At 37.7% G+C, this 18,701-nt stretch overlaps 3 protein-coding genes across 6 annotated transcripts in view; all 3 read left to right on the forward strand.

Annotated features, from left to right (window-relative positions):
* Window positions 1-1,792: 1,792 nt before the first annotated feature.
* LOC111795043 (switch 2) lies at window positions 1,793-7,393 on the forward strand. Of its 3 annotated transcripts, none has more exons than XM_023677270.1 (9): window positions 1,793-2,261; window positions 2,727-2,833; window positions 3,747-4,662; window positions 4,737-4,984; window positions 5,056-5,182; window positions 5,255-5,530; window positions 5,613-5,877; window positions 6,008-6,355; window positions 7,301-7,393. In XM_023677270.1, exons 1-8 carry the CDS (start codon window positions 1,878-1,880, stop codon window positions 6,334-6,336), a joined length of 2,652 nt encoding a protein of 883 aa, XP_023533038.1. In that variant the 5' UTR covers window positions 1,793-1,877; the 3' UTR covers window positions 6,337-6,355; window positions 7,301-7,393. The 3 variants fall into 3 exon arrangements, with proteins under 3 accessions (XP_023533038.1, XP_023533039.1, XP_023533037.1); XM_023677271.1 differs by lacking the exon at window positions 7,301-7,393 and having other exon boundaries at window positions 3,747-3,976; window positions 4,121-4,662; window positions 6,008-6,471; XM_023677269.1 differs by lacking the exon at window positions 7,301-7,393 and having other exon boundaries at window positions 6,008-6,471.
* Window positions 7,146-13,208, forward strand: LOC111795044 (transmembrane E3 ubiquitin-protein ligase 1-like). 2 transcript variants are annotated; one of them, XM_023677273.1, is made up of 14 exons: window positions 7,146-7,777; window positions 8,642-8,714; window positions 8,808-8,935; window positions 9,420-9,535; window positions 9,758-9,818; window positions 9,949-9,994; window positions 10,068-10,145; window positions 10,954-11,114; window positions 11,216-11,275; window positions 11,364-11,457; window positions 11,819-11,986; window positions 12,088-12,416; window positions 12,504-12,617; window positions 12,699-13,208. In XM_023677273.1, the coding sequence occupies exons 1-14, from the start codon at window positions 7,616-7,618 to the stop codon at window positions 12,798-12,800; spliced, it is 1,692 nt and encodes a 563-aa protein (XP_023533041.1). In that variant the 5' UTR covers window positions 7,146-7,615; the 3' UTR covers window positions 12,801-13,208. The 2 variants fall into 2 exon arrangements, with proteins under 2 accessions (XP_023533041.1, XP_023533040.1); XM_023677272.1 differs by having other exon boundaries at window positions 7,147-7,777; window positions 9,928-9,994.
* Window positions 13,209-13,888: 680 nt separating this feature from the next.
* The window catches only part of LOC111794677 (putative E3 ubiquitin-protein ligase RING1a), a 6,372-nt gene continuing 1,559 nt past the window's right edge, over window positions 13,889-18,701 (forward strand). The window contains exons 1-7 of the mRNA XM_023676784.1: window positions 13,889-14,211; window positions 14,313-14,355; window positions 15,884-15,942; window positions 16,288-16,369; window positions 16,522-16,642; window positions 16,728-16,769; window positions 17,217-17,762. Of these exons, the coding sequence (XP_023532552.1) occupies window positions 13,992-14,211; window positions 14,313-14,355; window positions 15,884-15,942; window positions 16,288-16,369; window positions 16,522-16,642; window positions 16,728-16,769; window positions 17,217-17,762 (1,113 nt within the window). The 5' untranslated portion in view covers window positions 13,889-13,991. The remainder of the gene's footprint in view (window positions 14,212-14,312; window positions 14,356-15,883; window positions 15,943-16,287; window positions 16,370-16,521; window positions 16,643-16,727; window positions 16,770-17,216; window positions 17,763-18,701) is intronic.

Consider the following 18,701-nt stretch of genomic DNA (forward strand, 5'->3'; position numbering starts at 1 on the left):
TTTTTATTTTCAAACATTTTATTTTTTTAAGTTCATGGACCAAATAAAATCATATTTCTTGAGTAAGTTAAATATATCAATAAATAAAAATTTGAATGTCAAAGCTTTTGGGTTGAAAAATTAGTAAAAAAAAAAAGAGTAATAATTATATTACTTTTTAAGCAATGAATTTAGGTTATTATTACCATAAATGAAAAAAAGTCATTTTTTTTTCTTACTTAACGGTAATAATATGTATGTTAATCAAATTATTTAAATTAAAAAACATTTATTATTAAAAAAAAGGAAAATAAGAAAAAAGAAAAACAATAGTTAGAATTATCATTAATGTGTTAGACCAAAAAGATTTAATGTATTAATTAATTTGATTTCATCCTTAATTATATGAATTAAACACTTTACCAGAAATCATGCCCTAATGATGCATTTCATAATTACAACAGATATATTGGTGCCCTTTTTTAAATCCAATATTGCTATTAAATAAACATTCAAATTTGTCTATATATATATGGAAATTATTTGTTTTTTTTTTCTTTTTTCTATTTAATCCCTAAAATTTTAAATTATACTCAATCAATTAATTAATTTTTAATTTTGTTATATATTCTTTTGAGTTATAATCTTAACCTTAAAAAATTACTTATTTAATATTAACCGCAAATATGTGCAGTGAACCTCTAACTTTTTTATCTATGATATAATTTTTTTTTAATCTATAAATATATATATATATTTGAAAGTTATTACGAACACAATAAAGTTGTGTAATGTAATATTTGGTAAAAATTAGGAAGGAAGAAAAAATTGAATGACTTGGAATACAATCTCATTTGCATGAATCTTTATAATTAATATTGGTTGGTAAGATGTTAAAAAAATGTTGGTAAGTAATAATGAGGGTCCGGGGGTGTTTGTATGGAAGAAATACATATCAATTATCGGGAGTGTGAAGTATATTAGTATATTAGTTGCAGTATCGTTCTTGACCTTTTATAAATGTTTCAAAATTATGAGTAAAATAGTGGTTTAAAGTGTTGGACAAAAACAAGCGCTCTAGCTACCCTACGTTTCGAGATGTTCATTTTACTCGTGGAGTTGGGGCTCTGTGAAGACTCGCCCTGAACGGGGAGGGGGTTCCTCGTTTAGACGGAGAATGGGAGAGGGAGTGTGAAACATTTTTTTTTCTAGTAGATAAATGGGGTCGAGGAAGGAATTATATCTCTGTCTCCGTCCTAGCTCAATTCCTAGCCCTACTTAATGTATATATATATAAATTGTGAAGGAGGCGGTGTAATAGTAAAATTTAAATTTTTAGAAATTAAGTTCTAAATATATTGATTTAGTAAATTTTTTTCACAAATTTTTAATATTTTTTATGAAAATTTCAAAATAATTATTTATTTTAAGAAAAAAAGAGCGGATAAAAATTATCGGTGGAGAATTCGATTCTTACCAATTTTTCAAGTAATCTTGCACCCGATATCTGTAAAAATAAATGTGGAATTTAATGGGAATGGAGAATGAAATAGACGGCAGAGATAAGAAAAGCTTCTCCATTGGCACCGTTGACATCTTGATCTACATTGCTTATGAGAGTTAGTTTATTAATTTTAATTCAATATTTTAATAATTTTTTATTGTTTTGAAATATTTAAAATCGTACTCCAATTTTAAAAAATTGAGATATTTTTTTTATGAGTCAACATTCAAATGAAGTGACGTCACCCAATTGCCATCCTACGTGGCAGTCAAGACTTGTATGGCGGTTGTCCGACGTGTGATCGGCGGAAGGATGAAATATTTTGTTCATCGGTCTCTAAAATCAGGAATCAAGGGATCGTCTCTCCCAATTTATTGGAAATTCTGTTACTTTCATGTCGTTTCAGAGTCTGAAAGAGACTCTTAAACCCTGCAAGACCCTTTCCTCATCGGCCTCTGCACCCACTTCTCCTATTTCTTCAAAACCCTCGCTCTTCCAAGGTTCTGAGGTTAATTTCCTTAGAAAACCCCCAAAATCCTCGCTCTCTTTGCAGCTTCTTCGCCTACAGGATTCCTTTCCCCCTCCTCAAGATCGAACCCAATGTCGAAACCAGCAGACCCAGGTTGGGGTTGAGAAAGGGGAAAAGGAAGAGAAGGGCGTGGAGGGGCCAGAACCAGACGTGTTGAAGAGATGCCAATTGGGTCAGTTCCAATTTGATCATGCAGGGCCATTTGAACCATTGATTTTGTCATCGAAGGATGAGACCCCGCTCGTACAGGTTCTTTTTCTCTTTTCTTCTTCAGTCAATCCATGATAGTTCTTCGTCTTGAATCAAATAGGTTGAGGAAACCGAATGTACAGTTTTATGCAGAGGGGAAAAGGGTTGAAATGAATGTTATGAGCTATAAATTGCTAGAAATTGAATTTTACATATTCATTAGAATATGAACATTCCTGAATTGGGGAGACTTCCTGGTCTATATTAACCAATGATGTGGGCGATGCTTGGATTTTGATTTTAGATTGTTCCATGTGAATGTGTTTGAAGATAACTAGATTGTGTTTTAACAGTATGGTTTAAGTTGTTCTTAATCTATGCTCCCCTGTTCTTAGATTCTACGTTTGCTGTATGTCAGATGAAATGCTTGTTTCTGGTTTGAATTAGGTTAGTTTCTTCTAGGACAAACTCCAAGGACTAAATGAATCTCTCTTTTTCTCTTTTCGGTGCATTTAATTGGTGCAGGTACCTTCATCCATTAATTGTAGGTTGCTTGAACATCAAAGAGAAGGTGTCAAGTTCTTGTATGGTTTATACAAGAACGGCCATGGTGGCATTCTTGGAGATGACATGTATGTATAAATATAAGTTTCCTTGTCTTAGTTCTTTTTGTTTCATATGTACTTCAATGTTCCAAAATATGCCCCATAATTTGATATTGTGAGATCCCACCTCGGTTAGAGAGGGGAGCAAAGCCCTCTTTATAAGGGTGTGGAAACCTCTCCCTAGCAAACACGTTTTAAAAACTTTGATGGGAAGGCTGAAAGAGAAAACTCAAAGAGGACAATATCTACAAGTGGTGGGCTTGGGTTGTTAAAGTTGGTATTAGAGCCAGACATTGGACAGTGTACCAGAGGGACACTGAGCCCCGAAGGGGGTGGACACTGGGCGGTGTGCCAGCAAGGATGCTGGGCCTTAAAGGGGGGTGGATTGTGAGATCCCACATCGGTTGGAAAGGGGAATGAAGCCCTCTTTATAAGAGTGTGGAAACATCTCCTCAGCAGACACGTTTTAAAACCTTGAAGGGAAGCTGGAAAGGGAAAGCCCAAAAGAGGACAATATCTACTAGCAGTGGACTTGGCTGTTACAGATATGTTCCATGTCTCAGTTGACATTTGTTCTTTTTGTCGAACATTTCCATTCAAATGGAAAAGAAACGGGAATGAAGATGTCTGAAGTGAGGCATTTAAAAACACGCTGATGAATGAGACTCTTGTACCTCCAGAAATTTAGATTTAGAAGTATCCAACTTCTAACTTTTGTTCGTTATAACAGAACGTCAATTTAGAGTTAGAAGTAAGCAAGAGTGTTGTTAGACTTATGTAGTTACATTAGATTCTAATGTTCGGCTAAATGCACGTAGTTTCAGTACTTGTCAATGATACCCATGTGGACCGAACTTCGCAAATTTTACTTTCTTGTCTAAAATATTTATAAGTTCGATGCTCCAACGTAATTGTTGCTCATATTCTGAAATGGTATCAGGGGGCTTGGAAAAACAATTCAAACTATTGCTTTCCTGGCTGCTGTATATGGCATAGATGGAGATGGAATCCATAAGGAAATTTGTGGAAAGAAAAAGGGTCCTGTACTAATAGTATGCCCCACTTCAGTAATCCATAATTGGGAGAATGAGTTCTCCAAATGGGCAAACTTCAGTGTTGCAGTTTACCATGGGGCAAACCGCGAGTTGATTCATGATAAACTAGAAGCAGGTACTGTCGAGATACTTATCACTAGCTTTGATACGTACAGAATCCGTGGTGGTATTCTTTCAGAGGTCACATGGGAGATTTTGATCATTGACGAGGCTCATCGGCTTAAGAATGAGAAATCGAAACTCTATAGTGCATGTGCAGGAATAAAAACCTTGAAGCGCTTTGGTCTTACTGGAACTATAATGCAGAATAAGATTATGGAACTATTTAATCTCTTCGATTTGGTTGCACCTGGATCGTTAGGTACTCGGGAACATTTCCGTGAGTTCTACGACGAACCCCTTAAGCATGGCCAAAGATCAACTGCTCCTGAAAGATTTATACGGATTGCAGACAAGAGAAAACAATATTTAGCCACAATTCTTAAAAAATATATGCTAAGAAGGACAAAGCAAGAGACTATTGGGCATCTTATGTTGGGAAAGGAAGATAACGTTTTATTCTGCGCCATGAGCGAACTACAAAAACGGGTTTATAGAAGAATGTTACAGCTACCAGATATCCAATGCCTTATCAATAAAGACCTTCCTTGTGGCTGTGGGAGCCCTCTCACTCAAGCAGAGTGTTGCAAAAGGACTGTACCAGATGGAATTATCTGGCCTTACCTGCATAGAGACAACCCAGAGGGTTGTGATTCATGCCCCTTCTGTATCGTTCTCCCGTGTCTCGTCAAGCTTCAACAGGTAAATAACTTTTTTCACTTGTATCGCCATTATAATTGCTGCTTGATTGATGTGATTCACACGTTCTCTTTCAGATAAGTAATCATCTGGAGCTGATTAAACCAAATCCTAAGGACGACCCTGATAAACAAAGGAGAGATGCAGAATTTGCTTCCAAAGTGTTTGGCGCTGACGTTGATCTTGTTGGAGGCAGCGCTCAGAATGAGAGCTTCATGGCCCTTAGTGATGTCAGACATTGTGGAAAAATGCGTGCTTTGGAGAAACTATTTTCCTCTTGGATTTCACAGGGCGACAAGATTCTTCTATTCAGTTACTCTGTCAGGTTATATGCTTCACTACTCTGTCAGTTCCTCACTCCTTACCAGTATCTGATGCTTAAATAGCCATTTTCAGGATGCTTGACATACTGGAGAAGCTACTTGTGCGGAAAGGTTATTCCTTCTCGAGACTCGATGGCTCCACTCCAACCAACTCGCGTCAAACTCTTGTTGATGACTTCAACTCAAGTCCAAGCAAGCAGGTAAGTACTGAACCTTAAAAGTTGAACCTAGTAGCTTCAATATTGGTGATATTTCCAACATGTTTTTTTCAGGTGTTCCTAATATCTACTCGAGCTGGTGGCCTTGGATTGAACCTTGTCAGTGCAAACAGAGTGGTGATCTTTGATCCAAATTGGAATCCTGCCCAAGACTTGCAGGCACAGGACAGGTCGTTTCGGTTTGGGCAGAAGCGGCATGTTGTCGTTTTTCGCCTGCTTGCTGCTGGTTCATTAGAAGAACTTGTATACTCTCGTCAAGTATACAAGCAGCAGTTATCGAACATTGTTGTCTCGGGGAAAATGGAGAAGCGATATTTCGAAGGCGTTCAGGTAAATTCTTCATTTGTGAGTTCGAATTTTATGGTTAAAAGTTAAGTCCCCACTTAATGCTTGTGATTCTCCCATTTTGAAGGATTGTAAAGAATTCCAAGGTGAGCTTTTTGGCATCTGCAATTTGTTCTCAGATCTCTCCGACAAGCTCTTCACTAGTGAGATCATTGAGATGCATGAGGGACGAGAAACAAAAGAAGGGCACGCCCCGAACCCGAATCAGAACATCTCCAAGGCTGGTAGTTCTGTTATTTTTAAAGAAACCGACGCAGTCGGTTCTATAGAAACCCGAAAGCCAACTCATCCAGGGAAAACTGCCACAATTAAACCTACGCTTGAAGACTTGGGTAAGATCCGAGCTTACTTTATCGGTATATTTGGACGACGTCATAAACATGAAGTGTGGTCTTGTTTCATAAATCTGTTGAGTTTGTTAAGAGACATGCAATTCTTATAATGAAGAGCATCGGTTCGCAGGTGTCGTATACGCACATAGGAACGAAGACATAGTCAATTATGGACCGGGAACGCAAGAAAAAATGGCATTGCCAACGACACAAGATTGTGCACTCGGGCAGCCACGCGTTCCTGAGATAAAGAAGAGAAAACTGGATAATATTGGTGAGAAAGATGATGGTTTCTCGTCAACCATGGATTGGAAGAAGGTCCAATATCGAAAGCTTGCTGGATTCAAGGGAATGGGGGAGCTGGAGTTCAGCAAATGGTTACTATGTGCAACTCCATTGCAGAGGGAGAAAGTACTTGAAGACTACAAGAAGAGAAAGGAGAAGATACCAAATGGCTGAGGTCGCTCTTCAAATGCAGGTTTCATCTCTGTCTCTTTGTACAAATTAGCCATAGTTTAGCTGAGGTAGAGAATCAGGTTAGTTGTAATAAGACTAGACCAAGATAATAAAGAACCCCTGAATTTAAGTCTAATATTTCGTTCACTTTGAGCACTGAACTAGACCGGCAATACTGAATTTTCGTTCACTTTTTCTAATATTTCTAGTATAACTAATTCATTCAGGCGAGGCGAGACATTGTAAGATGTCATGATGCCCTATTCCTTATTCCTATGACTATTCCTTTAATCCTTCTATCTCTCGAGAGTCTCTCCCGTAGCTAGTAACGGGAGAGGGAGTGGCGCTAAACGTGACTAATGGTACGGAAGAGTGGGAAATAGGAGGAGGTAAAGATATAGAAAATAATATATATATTACTTTATTCTATGTTTTTTTTTTGAGTACTTATTCTTCAATAATTTTCAAAAATAAAAATTTAATATATATATCGAAACTTAATTAAAATTTTAATTCAATATTAATAAATAAATAGATTTTTTTAACTATTAATATTATATTTTTATGAGAAGTAAAATATTAATACAAATATTTTATGTATGGGTTGAATTTATTATTTAAAAGAATTTACTAACTCAACCATGGTTGAGTCTAGAAAAAACATCTTAACCCGACTCCCTGGCCCAAACCCAATAGTACACCAGGCCCACAATTGTAGTACGATATTTAGCGATGCAATTTGCATATAAAAATTGGAACTTTCTTCCATAATCTGAACATTTAGCTTAAGAAAGGAAAAGTATTTGACCACCGAAGAAGCGAACATTATTTGGGCAGTCAAACCCATTGGCCGACTAATCCATCCAGCTTCACATCGATCAAAGAGAAAGTCCCAAGATATATAATAATCAAGTAATAAATTACTGTATTTGTAGACGAATTTCGAGGCTTTGTAACTTTTGTGCAGGGCTCGAATGTACTCTTCAAGTAATTCTGGATCAGAAAAATCGTCTGGGTGAACTCCAGGGCTTCGATTTTGATTTTGCTCTTGCTTCACAAGCTTTGTTAGTCGTTCAGCTTTCACCATCTGTATCCGACTGTGGGTGTCGTGCTTCTTGGTGGTGGTTCTTGTGTTTGACTCCATTTGAAGCAACCCAATTATCTTTTAACCTCTGTGCTCTAATGGGTTTTGTTGTATTTCTCTTGGGTTTCTGTCGCCGATTGGAATCATTCCGATTTATGGTTAATAATTGGAGTTGAATTTTAGGAGTCTTTTCTTGATATGATGAGCAGAGATGGTTTTGGTTGTTCGGAGTACCAGAGAAGTGGGTTTGGATGTTTTTCCAGAACTATTTTAGCTTTGTGGGCTGTTCATATTTTGGTTTTTCAGCCTGTGGATGGTCTGAGACCATTGCGGGAGAGGGCTCGATCATGGGGCGATGAGGTTTGTAGAGTTCATTTTTTCCTTGTGAGTTTATCAATTTTGTTTGGTTATGTTCGTTGAAAATTCATTGTAGTCTTGTTTGTTGAAAAATTGATTACCCATATTCGTTGCAATTTGACTTGATTTCTTGAGCTTTTGATGATTCTTGCTTTCTTCGAAATGTCTCAATAAGCTGCAGAAGCATGAGTTGTTTGAGGGATTGTTTTCTGAAAATAACTTTTGAACGCCTTACAACAAATACCATATCCGGATATCACACATCAATTGGAGAGGGGAACGAAGCATTCCTTATAAGGGTGTAGAAACCTCCCCTTATAAGGGTGTAGAAACCTCCCCTTATAAGGGTGTAGAAACCTCCCCTTATAAGGGTGTAGAAACCTTTCCCTAGCAGATGCATTTTAAAACTGTGAGGCCGACAACGATACATAACGGGCCAAAGTGGACAATATCTACTAGTGGTGGGCTTGGACTGTTACAAGAAGTTCGTTATTTGGACAAAGCATTGGGAAAGTGGCAACGTTGCATCAAAATCTAGGGACCGGTCTACTTGCTTGCTGTGCCAAACTTTCCCATACGCAATTTGGAAACCAAATGTCATATTTAGAGACTCAGCTTAGCTTTTGTGGATATCAGTTCTTAGCCTCAGGCGTACAATTACCCGACGCCTCTTTATCCTCTATTGATAGGATTTCAGTTCTTCTTTAGCATTTAGCTTCTCCATTTAATTAAGTCTAAACATTTCCTTTTCAAGAGGTATGGTTTCTTCATGTCTTGATGTGTTTATGGATATACATATGTATATATAATTGCATGGATTCTATATGTTAATATGTTATAGTGATATGATATTTTTCTTGTTTGCAGTGGTTGTTTGTAAGAAAAGATAAGAGTGATTTGGGTCCATTTTCTGAATGGAATATTACAGGAACATATAGAGGTTTGTACTTATCCTTCATGGTATAACGATCTTATCATATTAAGTGTCAACTATTGTAAGAACTAACTTATTGCATGGAAATGTAAATTGCAGGCAGTTGGAGTTTTCTAGACTCCAAGAATAACTCTTCCAGGTTTCCAGATTTCAGAAACTCCAATGGCAATTCAATCATTGAATTACTTAGTACACCAACCAAAATATCTGGTGTTCATTATGTTCAGGTGAGGACACTTCTTCTTCTTCTTCTTATAAGAAATGCTTTGTTCTCCTCCTCAACCGATGTGGGATCTCACAATCTAATCCTTTCGAGGCCCAGCGTCCTCGCTGGTACTCGTTCCCTTCTCCAACAAATGCGGGACCCCCCAGCGTCCTTGCTGGCACACCGCCTCATGTTCACCCCCCCCCCCCCCCCCCCCNATACCATTTGTAATAGCCCAAGCCCACCGCTAGAAGATATTGTCCTTTTTGGCCTTTTCCTTTCGGGCTCTCCCTCGAGGTTTTTAAAACACGTATGCTAGGGAGAGGTTTCCACGCCCTTATAAAGAATGCTTTGTTCTCCTCCCCAACCAATGTGAGATCTCACATTTCTTTTCGGTATGCATCTTACATTTGTGCTTGTACCTGAGGGTTTAGATGATATTGATTTTATCACACCATTTTTTACTGGAGGTTGTTTTATGTCTTTTAATAATTTGCTGATAACAGGGGGTTGTTATTTTTCATGATGTTATTGATAATGAACATGATGTTAGTGGAGTTCAAATTAAGGTCGAGGGTGTATATATTTGGCCTTTTAGACAGCTTCGGATGGTAGCTAACAGGTAAACTTTCCAGTCACTCATCTTTTGACTGTCATCTTCATATTCTTGGTATGCACTTTTTACAACATTGTGAGGGAGGGTTGCTAAATGTCTCCAATTTCTCTCAGTTCATCTTTATTTTACTGCTGTTTTTCTAGTTTATCATAGCGGTGGTTTTTAAAGCCGTTCTACTTTTGTTCTTCGAAAATTTATCGTAATCTTAGTCTCGGTTTCTATTTACAGTGGAAAGGGAGGAGAATATGAGCAAGAAGTTGACAGTATCTTATCCAATCCTTATCATTTAGTAAGTCTTTCTCTTTGGAATATGAATGCTGTTTTTCTTGAAATAATACATTCGATTTCATCACGCGAGTCGTTTTTACTGATGAAGCTTCTAAATAACTTCTTAACAGCTTGGAGTTTTCTCCTCCCAGGTGCTCCAAGAATCACCACAGGATAAGATGTGGAAAAGAAGCCACTGTAATTTTCTATGTCTTGGACTTCAACCCACTTTCAATTATGTGGGTACTGATTTTGTCTTGCCTTATTGCAGCACCAATTTATGAAATGGAGAAGCATTGCAATATCGAAATAGCAGCTCAAATTTCACATTTATCTTCTGCACAAAATGGTACTTTATGTCTCAGCGTTTGATTTGTGCTTTCTTATATGCTGTCTTCTCCTAATCATGATCTTCTCAAAAGGCATTATTATACTCTTAGTTTTTAATAAGAAAGGCAATATTGTGTGTGCCTAGCTATATTTGTTTTGCCCATTATATAAGAACTTGCCATGGCAAAGTTCTTGCATTTTCGATACGTTAGGGGCCAAAGCGGACAATATTTGCTAGCGGTGGCCTTGGGTTGTTACAAATGATATCAGAGCTAGACATCAAACGGTGTGTCAACGAGGACGCTAGACTCCCAAGGGGGTGGATTGTGAGATCCCACATCGGTTGGAGAAGGGAACGAAGTATTCCTTATAAGGGTGTGGAAACCTCTCCCTAGTAGATGCGTTTAAAACAAGCTGACGACGATACGTAACGAGCCAAAACGGACAATATCTGCTAGCAGTGGACTTGAGTTGTTACAAATGGTATCAGAGCCAGACACTAGGTGGTTTGCCAGCGAGGACGCCGGACCCCCAAGGGGGGTGGATTGTGAGATTCCACATAGGTTGGAGAAGGGAACGAAGTATTCCTTATAAGGGTGTGGAAACCTCTCCCTAGTAGACGTGTTTTAAAACCGAGAGGCTGACGGTGATACATAATGGGTCAAAGCGGACAATATCTGTTAGCGGTGGGCTTGAACTGTTACATGTATGGACGAACACTAGGTTAAGAGCATGTAACAGGGACTCGCTTTATTCTTAATCTTTTCCTTCTTTCTTAACTTCTCTTGTTATTCGGTTTTTCACCTTTGGACTTGTATATCTCGCAGGAAACGGAGAACGTGACCATTACCATATCGAAGGATTAATGGAGAGTCCTGCGGTAGACGATGATGGAGATTGCTTTTCTCCCTTGGCGTTAAATGCCACTTCTGTCAACATTGAAATCTACTACAACAAAGCAGTGAATTACACCTTAATGGTCACTTTTGTATCCTTTTTATGATTGTTGGATCTTTTCCTTACATTTATACATTGGATATCATGAAAATATATATGTTTCGATCGGATTTCTTAACGAAACTTCATTAGGTCTCTTTCCTTCAAGTACTTCTCTTAATCCGGCAAATGGAACATAGCAACACTCAATCTGTAAGAACTTTTACTTGCAGCTCTCATGGATTCTGATATTGTTGATGTTTGGATTTTGATACCGTACTTATCCATCTATATCGTGCAGGGTGCTGCCAAAGTTTCGATACTAATGATCGGGCAACAAGCTATTATGGATGCTTATCTATGTCTGCTGCATCTGACAGCAGGAATATTAGTCGGTGAGTTTAAATTAAATTACGATCGGGCAACGGGCTGCTATCTTGTCTGAAGAGTTTCTTTGATAATGTGTCCACCCTACCCGAAACAAGACGTTCTGTAGTCTCTGTGTGTTTTACATTGCCATATCAGACACATAGAACTTTATAAGTTGAAGTTGCTACTTAACACTTGGATTATTCAAGTGTAGAGATTATCGTTCCGTTGCGTGTGGTAACCCCTCGTGATTTGGATCATTTCTGGTCGTAGTTTGATTTGGCCTCTGTTATTTGTGTGTAGTTTAACGTTTTATATCAATTATCGTCGGTTTTGTTCCAGTAAACCTTATTAAGTTTACCTTGCTGCTGGCTGTCCTTTTCTCAGAATCGTTATTTAATGCTTTTGCAACTGCTGCGTTTTTCAAGTTCGTCGTGTTCTCGATTTTTGAGATGAGATACCTTCTTGCAATATGGAAAGCCAGCAGGCCTATGAACAATGGCGAAGGTTGGGAAACGATGAGACGTGAACTTTCGGTTCTATATAGCCGTTTCTGTGAGTATTACATCTCAACCAAAGTTTATGCAAGCTTACCTGATTGCTGGTTCTGTTTAAATTTTTGGACCTCTTAGTCGATCTTTCATGACTATCTGCAGATGGAATCCTTTTGGGAGGCATGTTTCTTATGTACGAGTTGCATCGTTTTATGAGACCGATTATTTTCCTCATGTACTCGTTTTGGATACCTCAAATAGTCACCAACGTTATTCGTGACTCGAGAAAACCTTTGCATATATACTACATCTTAGGAATAACTATAACTCGGCTCGCCATTCCGTTATATGTCTTCGGCTGCCCCCACAATTTCATGCGTATTCAGCCTGATAAAACTTGGTGCATCTGTTTGGGCATCTTTACTTTTCTCCAAGTCGCCATTCTTCTTCTTCAGCACTATTTCGGATCCCGGTGGTTCATCCCTCGTCAGGTTAGGATCGACAATTATTTTGTAGCTATCACGTCGTGTTCATGGTATATAATTCTTTATCATTGTTTTTGCGCGATTTTATCACAGATTCTACCCGAGAAATACAGCTACTACCGGAGGGTAGATCAAAATGGGAATCATACCACAGATTGTGTCATTTGCATGACCACCATAGATGTTTCACGTCCTAACGACTGCATGGTATGCCTTTTCCTGCTCGGTTTTTCGTCGTACAATATATGATGATGAATTCTTACTGGGTTTGCCTCATATCATATATAGATTACTCCATGTGATCATTTCTTCCATTCTGGTTGCTTACAAAGATGGATGGATATAAAGATGGAATGCCCGACATGTCGCCGTTTGCTGCCGCCTGTCTGATCGTACCTAGTCGTCGTCGTATCAACGTTCCTTTACGATCATCCCGCATTTCCTCGCCCCAAAAATTTTGGTATGCATAACCTTGTTCTCTCTCAGGCTGAGGAACACATGGGCAGAGTTGAAGCAGCAATGTAGAGAGAGTTACAAAAGGATGAGCTTCAATGAACACATCCAGTAGCTGATCTGCATTGTTTGTATAATGTATATCTTTTCTGTACATTGACACAAAATCTGTAGTTTGGTAGAGTAGAACTCACTGAATTTCGTTCTTCCTCGGATGATTCGAGTTATGCTTAAAGTTTAAAGTTTAAATAGATACAACTCGACAAGTTTAGGGTCGGTGTTCTTGTTTTGACAATGTAGAAATTGGAGAAAGATTCGTGTCAATAAGATTGTTTGTTATAGCGATGAGGAAGAGTTTCGAGTTTAGGGTAAGAAATCCAAAAAGAAACTTTATGGACGTTGAATTATGACGGCATAGATGCTAGAAGTTAGGTGTTTGGTCATCTAATCAAGTCGAAGTTCGTTGGTTGTATGTGTTAGGACTTGGTGTTAACTATGTGGGTTCGAAAATTTTGTTGACTCGTAATGATCTACTCAAACCAATCTATACGGTTCATTTTGAATTCATATTGGAATGATTATTTTAATTTTATTTAATTTCATAATTTGTTTTAATTATTTATTCTCTAACATATTTAAAAAATAACTTTTTTTTTTTAATCTTTGAAATGAAAATTTAAATTAATGTTTTGAAAATAAATAAATATATGTTTTATCTATTAATCTTTTATGTTTATTAAAAATAAAAATTTAAATAAATGACTCGAATAATTGAATTTGATATTAAAAAAATGAACTTGATCTTAAAAAAAAATGAACGTATATTTACATTTAATGGACTCCATAAAATTAAAATTTTGAAAATAGGTCCACTTTTGGAATTTGCAACTAAAATGACCAATTTTCGATTTCTAGAGGAGAAGAGTTTGAAGAAAGGGAGGGCATAAATGTATTTTCACATTTAATTTAATGGGTAAAAAACACTAAATTTCAGAAATGGAAGCTAGATCCATTTTTTTGGAATCTTTCCCATCTTCCTTCTTCTTCTTCTTCTTCTTCTTCCTTCACAAAAAAACCTCACTGCTCGAACGCCATAAACGAAATCCTTCTCTATTCGTGAAGTTGTCAATGCCTGCACATAAACGTTCTTGGTCAGACAGCCTTGTCGGAGAAGAGCTTAGTGACGAGCAATTCAGCCATCAAGATGCCAAGCAATGTCGAGCAGAACGACAGCCGAACACTGAAGTAGAAGAAGAAGAAGAGGAGGAGGAGCAAAAGAAACCGAAGGAGGAAGCAGAACGAGTAGAAAAGCAACACAAGCAATTGGAAGAAGGGACTGGAGCGAGAGGTTACGTCACGTCTATTGCATTTCCTTTCGTTCGCTTCGTTGTTCTGGTTCTTGTTCTTTCTTGGTTTTCCGTTTGCTGAAGCTGTTCCATGGTCTTTCAGATTCCGAAGAAAGCCAATCCTCTAGCTCTGAAGAGAAACCGGAGTACTTTCTCTTGAATCCTTCTACTTCCTTTTCTCTGCACGATTGCCATTTCGTTAGTGTTTTATTGGCCTTTCGGAGATGGATTATGGTGGTTTCTCACGACCGTTTTTCTCTCATATTGTGTTCCCTTCATAGACATAGAAAAGAATGCGTGTTTATAGAACTGCTATGCTCTGTTATTCATTTCCATATTTCCCGTAAAACGGCGCGGTTGACTTCATGTTCGGCAAGTAGCTGCATGTTGGGATCCGGGTCTAGTTAATGCGTGTCGATTGCTCCTCTTTTATGATTTTTCAGGTTTTTGTATCTTGTGATGGGCTGCGAGATTTAGTTAAAGTCTCCGATTTACTATGTAGCTACAGCCCGATCCACTGAGTTGGAATGAGCGCGGTTCCTGTTCCATGACTGGCAAGTTTTATGGTGTTTGATACTTTAAGCTTTTCTACCCGTGCCATTCATAGGCAACCGCATCGGAACTTAGTTTGCACTCGTATTGTTGTTCCCGGAGCCTCTCGTTAACTTTTGTACTAACCTGCTCGACCATCTATTAGAACTTCAGAAGGCACTTTGACTTCCAATCCTGCTAGAACCCCATTATTTGTAATCTATGATCACCTTACTAACGTGGGTGGCTCATACTTCAATTACATTTGGAGCACAGAAAGAAATTAACATTCGGGTTATTTCATATGGTTCCTATGACCTTCATTTCGTAGACAAATCAGATTTGCATTCTCAAACCTTTTACCTCCGTAGAGGGAAAGAAAATCAGCCTTTGTGCTTGCCAATTCTTTAATTTGGTAAAAGATAGAATGTCAGATGACCTGTAAACGGCTCTAGTTTTGGGCAATGGAGTTGTCTGGATGATTTAGAGTAAGAAATGCGTTGAGTTAAAGTTTTCATGGGGACGTTGGTTATAGGAGGAATTAGTAAAGCTGATACAGTGTTGAAGAGGCTCTCATCCACGTATCTTTCTCCTGCTGCATCCTTCACAAATGCATGACAAATCTTAACTACGCTGCTATAGAAAAAAAATTCATTGGGTTTTGGCCTGTTTTTTTCTATAGCCTTCTTTGGTATTAGTTCTACTTCACAAAGGCCAATTTTTTCTATCAAATAAGTGAAGTATGGTTTGAAAGCATTCTTAGAATTTCCAATTTTTACTTTTATGAAATCAGGTACAAATTCACTATATTACCAGATCTACAGCATATTGGCTAGTGTTTTGCCATTTTTTGTAGTATTTTGATCATCAACAACTAGTTCTACACAGAAATCAGGATCAATTTTTTGGTGTGAATTTTTTCCTGACATCTGGAATTTTCTGTGTAACAACCTATATGTGTACTCTCATTCTTATTAGAGTTTGAGGATATTTCTAGATCGATCACTCTCCTTTTCCCCGTCATTGCTGGTAGGTAGACAAATATACTTGTCCTTACTAGAGCTTATCAACAATGTAATTATGTAAGTTGTCACAAACTAAGTCTACACTTTGAAGTTCTAATCTTGCATATTTGTGGTGCAGATTTATTTTTGTGGAGCTGTCAGGCATTCGAAAAGATGTTCAGTGCCCAATTTGTCTTGGTATGTTTGCTTTAAATTGCTCAAGTCTGTTTCTGTATGATCTTTTACCTTTGGCACTTACATTATTGGTCTCTCTGTTTTTAATAAAAATAAAATAAAATAAAGGACAATGGCAACAGAGATAAGAAGTACATGATAATTGACTATTGGGTGGCATATGCTTTATGACAGATTTAGATAAATCAGCATTTGGCTTCTGTTAAGAACTAGATAGTTGTAAATAGTAACCGAAGAACTCCTTTGGCTGTTTTTATTGGATTTTTGAGGTAGACCAATTTGTAACTTTTCTGCCTTTGTTTCTTATCAATCTAGTAAAGAAACTAGCAACCTTGTTGACCTTGACAGGGATTATTAAGAAAACGCGAACTGTAATGGAATGCCTGCACCGGTTCTGTAGAGAATGCATTGACAAATCAATGCGGCTTGGGTATATAAATAAGTCCTTGTCGTTTCTATACTATTCTATTTGAACTTTATTTTGGTTTCATCTGCTTGCCTTATTGTTGAGTCTATCATGTTGAACTAGAACAAGTTATATGCCTATTGAGTTCATTTATGTAATTGTGTTCGCAATTCTAGGAACAACGAATGTCCTGCTTGCCGCACACATTGTGCCAGTAGACGTTCTTTGAGAGATGATCCAAATTATGACGCACTGATTGCCGCCCTATATCCAGATATTGATAAATATGAGGAGGAGGTGTTTGTCAATTTTTCCTCCCCTTTTTCCTCCCCCCTTTTTATCCCCTTTAAAGGAAGCACTTCTTTTCTTAATTTGGTCTCAGGAATTAACATTTCACGAGGAAGAAAGGACTCGTAATAAACAGGTCAGGTTCCTTCTCAGGCTACATATCTTTACACAGAATTTTGAGATGTTATTTTTCATTGAACAAACATTTGAATTTATGAGCCTTTTCTAGCTGACTTTATGAACTGCATTACCCTTTTTTTATTGAACAGACATTTGAATTTATGCAAGTACGGAGGAATTAGACAACTGAAGGTCATAATACTGTTTGTTTGCTTTAGTCGACAATTTCGATTCTGATACTAACAAGTAACAAATGTTGCCATGGAATGTCTTATTATCATTTAGTTAAACCTACCTATTACATCGTTATTTTATCAATCCTAAGACAGCCTTCTCAGTAAACGTTGTGATGCACTGATTTTGAAATTATGAGATTCTATCAGTGCATTTCAAATCCGGATACCATTTTTTTCAAGAGGGAAAAATTTGTCCAAGCTTGTGTAATTTCATGTCTGTAGTACAGATTCAGGAATCAATTGCGCAGACCTTTCAACGACAATCAGAAGCACTAAGTAAGAAGCGTATGTTGGGCAAGGATATGCCTGGTATGATTCTAACAAGATCACGTCGCAATCATAGGAATGTTCATCTACGGAGACAAAATGGCCGAGGAGATGAACTGTTGGGATATGAAGATAATGAAGATGAAGATGATAATAGTGAGGGCAAGGATTCATCGTCTGCTGATGAGAGATGTTCAAAAGTTAGGCAAAGGAGGAAGAAGAGGCATTCCACTGTTCGATCCTTTCAGCCTTCTTCGTCAATAGCCAGTGTAGATTATGGATGCACCGATGGATGTGCTGAAAGTGATTTAGATATGAGCAGAGAAAATCGTACAGTTTCTCCTGGTCTTGTCTTGAACTCTGAAATGCTCGGTTGGGGGCGTGGTGGTGTACGTAGTAACACACGGTATGGTAATGCTGGTGGGTTGAGCAATAAAGGTTCCAGGAGTGGTCGATTAATGAAGTTAGTCAATTACCTGCGAGGCCTTGAAGAAAATAACAATGAGGTATGGAACAATACATTGGCTATTGTTTGTAGAATCAATTGCGCAGACCTTTCAACGACAATCAGAAGCACTAAGTAAGAAGCGTATGTTGGGCAAGGATATGCCTGGTATGATTCTAACAAGATCACGTCGCAATCATAGGAATGTTCATCTACGGAGACAAAATGGCCGAGGAGATGAACTGTTGGGATATGAAGATAATGAAGATGAAGATGATAATAGTGAGGGCAAGGATTCATCGTCTGCTGATGAGAGATGTTCAAAAGTTAGGCAAAGGAGGAAGAAGAGGCATTCCACTGTTCGATCCTTTCAGCCTTCTTCGTCAATAGCCAGTGTAGATTATGGATGCACCGATGGATGTGCTGAAAGTGATTTAGATATGAGCAGAGAAAATCGTACAGTTTCTCCTGGTCTTGTCTTGAACTCTGAAATGCTCGGTTGGGGGCGTGGTGGTGTACGTAGTAACACACGGTATGGTAATGCTGGTGGGTTGAGCAATAAAGGTTCCAGGAGTGGTCGATTAATGAAGTTAGTCAATTACCTGCGAGGCCTTGAAGAAAATAACAATGAGGTATGGAACAATACATTGGCTATTGTTTGTGAAAGAAAGGGCTGGTTTAAGTTTCAACATGGTTTAAAGCATGAAAATAGATTGATGTTTCGATATACAAAATTAACGTACTAATTTGATGAGTTATGTTTGATTTTTTTTCAAGTACCTACTCCTTGAGTCATTCGACATATGTTACCATGTGTATTTTGATTTATTTTTTTTGAAGAGTCACTACGTTGCTAGCCTATAAATTGCAACTTGTTTCTTCATTTGGAGCTTCATTCAATTGAAGAGTTCTCCTCTCCTCTCTCTTTTTTTTTTTTTTTTTTTTTTTTTTTTTTTTTTTTTTTTTTTTTTTTTTTTTTTTTTTTTTTTTTTTTTTTTTT

Source organism: Cucurbita pepo, chromosome LG05, assembly GCF_002806865.2.
Source record: "Cucurbita pepo subsp. pepo cultivar mu-cu-16 chromosome LG05, ASM280686v2, whole genome shotgun sequence".
In the NCBI taxonomy this organism is placed as follows: Eukaryota; Viridiplantae; Streptophyta; class Magnoliopsida; order Cucurbitales; family Cucurbitaceae; genus Cucurbita; species Cucurbita pepo.

Coding starts and splice junctions, on each gene's coding strand:
- LOC111795043 (XM_023677270.1), top strand. CDS start 1,878: ATGTCGTTTCAGAGTCTGAAAGAGACTCTTAAACCCTGCAAGACCCTT. Junction 4,985..5,055: donor CTATTCAGTTACTCTGTCAG/GTTATATGCTTC, acceptor AGCCATTTTCAG/GATGCTTGACATACTGGAGA. Junction 5,878..6,007: donor ACCTACGCTTGAAGACTTGG/GTAAGATCCGAG, acceptor ATCGGTTCGCAG/GTGTCGTATACGCACATAGG.
- LOC111795044 (XM_023677272.1), top strand. CDS start 7,616: ATGATGAGCAGAGATGGTTTTGGTTGTTCGGAGTACCAGAGAAGTGGG. Junction 9,536..9,757: donor CTTCGGATGGTAGCTAACAG/GTAAACTTTCCA, acceptor TTCTATTTACAG/TGGAAAGGGAGGAGAATATG. Junction 9,995..10,067: donor GATGTGGAAAAGAAGCCACT/GTAATTTTCTAT, acceptor GCCTTATTGCAG/CACCAATTTATGAAATGGAG.